The sequence below is a fragment of the Merops nubicus genome, unplaced genomic scaffold (genome assembly GCF_000691845.1).
Source record: "Merops nubicus isolate BGI_N331 unplaced genomic scaffold, ASM69184v1 scaffold31460, whole genome shotgun sequence".
Taxonomy (NCBI): domain Eukaryota; kingdom Metazoa; phylum Chordata; class Aves; order Coraciiformes; family Meropidae; genus Merops; species Merops nubicus.
The window spans coordinates 8,433-11,401 of record NW_008582706.1 but is presented as its reverse complement, the minus strand read 5'-3'; the positions used below and the strand labels follow the sequence as shown (position 1 = coordinate 11,401).

Genomic DNA, 2,969 nt, shown 5'->3' with positions numbered 1-2,969 from the left:
AATTAAAATAGGTTGTATTAGCTTCCACTTCTCCAAACTGAATCCAATTTCTGTCATCCACTTCCGCACTTTCTAGAACCACATGAATTATTTTAATGTATTCATTTGTGTTTGCCACTGCTCTACAGCAAAAAAAATGCTTTCGAAAACCTGAAAGAGGTGTTTTTAACACCTTTATCTAATACTTCACAAAACATGACACCTCTCATTTATGGTCTTAAATAACTTTGCAAAGCCATGTGTCATTTTTCATATCCACGCTGTTTGAATTAATCTGAGGGTCGGACCCTGTTGTCTTCACATTTGAACTGTTCAGAGAGACACTTCATGGACTCCGTTGATGGGAATGTGGAAAAGATCTTTCTAAACATTAGGACAAGCAATCCCTCCCTGTTATCTAAATAAAACCATTTCAAATGCCATTTGCTGTGGCTAAATGAATTTAGATATGCCAACAAACCCAAGCCTTATCTAGCTGTGCACTTCCATATCTGTAATATGGTTACTGCTGCTAATTATATCTCTAGGTTCAAATAGTTTTAAAAGATGATATGAAATGCAATGAACTGAAAAGCCAGAGGGAGCTACTGTTTTGGAAAGATACGCTACTGTGTACAGATCAACCTGATTCCAAAAGTTTTCAGGCTGCATCCTCTTCATGATCATAAGATAAAATGAAATAATTCTTGGTTAAATTGTAATTTCAAATAGTAACTGTTAATAGGGATTCTGCATCTCATTTTAGTTGGAGAATACTGATATATACACTAGCTACATATTTATGCTGTAATGAGTGCTTGTGTCCACTCCTTGGTAGGCTGTCACTTCCTTCAAAATGCCTCTTCTCACCTTCTCCATCCTTTCCTACTGCTCATGATGAGAGACTTACAATCATTTTTAGTCCCGGTATCTTTCTCACTCTCTCTACATTATAACATTTTTTCTCCTTCTAGATTATATTAGGGATCTTTTCAAACAGAGATTTCCTTCTTCCTAAATTCCTTCCAGTGAATGCTCTGGAGCATAAAGGACTCAAAAGTAGAAAATATATGTTGCCAGTCCTGGAAGTCTCATGCCAAAAAAGAGCAAATGCAGTTATGAAGACCTTTTGAACCTCTGTGTGAGAGAAGTGCTGGAGGTAGAAGCATTCTTTGCCAATGCCATAACAAGCGTATTTGCCCAGTTCAGTTACTTTCCGAGAGTTTAGTTCAGGGAGTTTCTTTTCTTCAGTCTGCTACCTTTTGACTTCTGCCAAAGAATTATTTGTCAAATAAATGAATAAATAAATAAACTGTTCCATCAAATAATTTTTCTGCAAGGGCTACAAAAGGATACGCTTGTACATTGGCAAGCTAAGGCTCCAGGTTTCTCGACATGTGCCTGCGTATTTCAGTTTGCAGTAATTGATGAGAACAAAGTGAGATGCGTGTTCCTGTAAAACTGAAGGACTCAGATTTTAACACCAAGTATTTAACAGATAAGTACATATACTCAATTCTGTGAAATGTGCTACATTTTGCTAATAAGGAGTATTTTGGGGAGCAATGCAGTGTTTAGAATTCATACTAGAGATGCTGGCTTCAAGAATTTTAGAAAGTGACTTTTGAATGTAAGAAAAAAAGGAAGAAGGAGCATTTTTGTGTGTAGAAGGTAAATTAATAAATTCCAAATAGTTTTTAAAAAGCACAGATATTTCCTAAAACTTTTTATAGTTAAAAGCATAGTGCCACATGGAAAAGTAATCTATTTACAAATAAAGTGTACATGTATTGTAATTTTCCTTTTTCTTTCTTTTTTCCTTCACAGATCAATAACACGTTCTTATTATCGCAACTCTGTGGGTGGCTTATTAGTGTTTGACATCACCAATCGACGATCTTTTGAACATGTGAAAGACTGGCTAGCAGAAGCAAAAATGCACGTGCAGCCCTTTCAGATTGTCTTCCTGTTAGTAGGACATAAATGTGACTTAGTGTCACAGCGTGAGGTTACAAGAGAAGAAGCTGAAAAACTGTCATCTGACTGTGGTATGAAATATATAGAAACTTCAGCAAAAGATGCTACAAATGTTGAAGAGTCCTTTACAATTCTTACACGAGACATCTATGAGCTTGTAAAAAAAGGAGAAATCTCAATACAAGATGGATGGGAAGGTGTCAAGAGTGGCTTTGTTCCAAATGTTGTACATTCATCAGAAGAAGCTGTGAAGCCCAGAAGACAGTGCATCTGCTGAATTTGTAACATGCCAAAGAGAACATCAGGTGTTCAGAAGATGATGCCAACCTAAATAACAGAATAATAATTTTGAAACAATATTAGATCATGACATAGCTGAATCACAGAACAGTAATTTGGTTTTGTATCCTTCTGTCTAGGTCATAACTTCATAAAATTTTAAGTGCTTTTTTCTTTTCAGAGTACAATAACTTTGTGTGGTCTTCAGGAAAAGAAATTATATATTGCTAAAGGAAAAAGTGCAATAATTGTTGTGACAACATCCTCTCCTGGGCTTTGTATTTTGAGTACTGTTTAATATCAAGGCTTGCTCAGTGAAGATTGGATGAGCTCATCACTTTTGTTTATCCTGCCTTAGTTTTGGACAAGAAAATATACTTTTCAAATGTGATTCTTTGCTAAAATGCAGGGTTGCTAATCACCATTAAAGTTTAGAATGCTGTAGAATTTCATAATTACTCTAAAGAAAGAAAGCTGAAAGATTGCTCCAATAGCAAACACTTTTGATATGACTATGAACAGAAGCCTTACTGAAGAAAAGTAATGTTTTAGAAAAGATGATTTATTTGTATACAAAAATGGAGAACAGAAGCAATGAAATTTATTATTAAATATTTTCTGAATTGCCAATGAAACTAAATATAACATCACATATGATCCAGCTGCTATTTGACTTGTACACAAAACAGATTTCCCAACCACTGGAGTTACATTTTGGTGGCCGTATCCTCAGC

General features: G+C 35.2%; 1 protein-coding gene across 1 annotated transcript; it reads left to right on the top strand.

Annotated features, from left to right (window-relative positions):
• Nucleotides 1-1,806: 1,806 nt before the first annotated feature.
• RAB39A (RAB39A, member RAS oncogene family) lies at nt 1,807-2,473 on the top strand (the record flags this gene model as incomplete). Its single annotated transcript, XM_008938539.1, has 1 exon — nt 1,807-2,473. A coding segment is annotated over one exon (427 nt), but the record flags the coding sequence as incomplete, so codon positions are not given.
• Nucleotides 2,474-2,969: the final 496 nt, after the last annotated feature.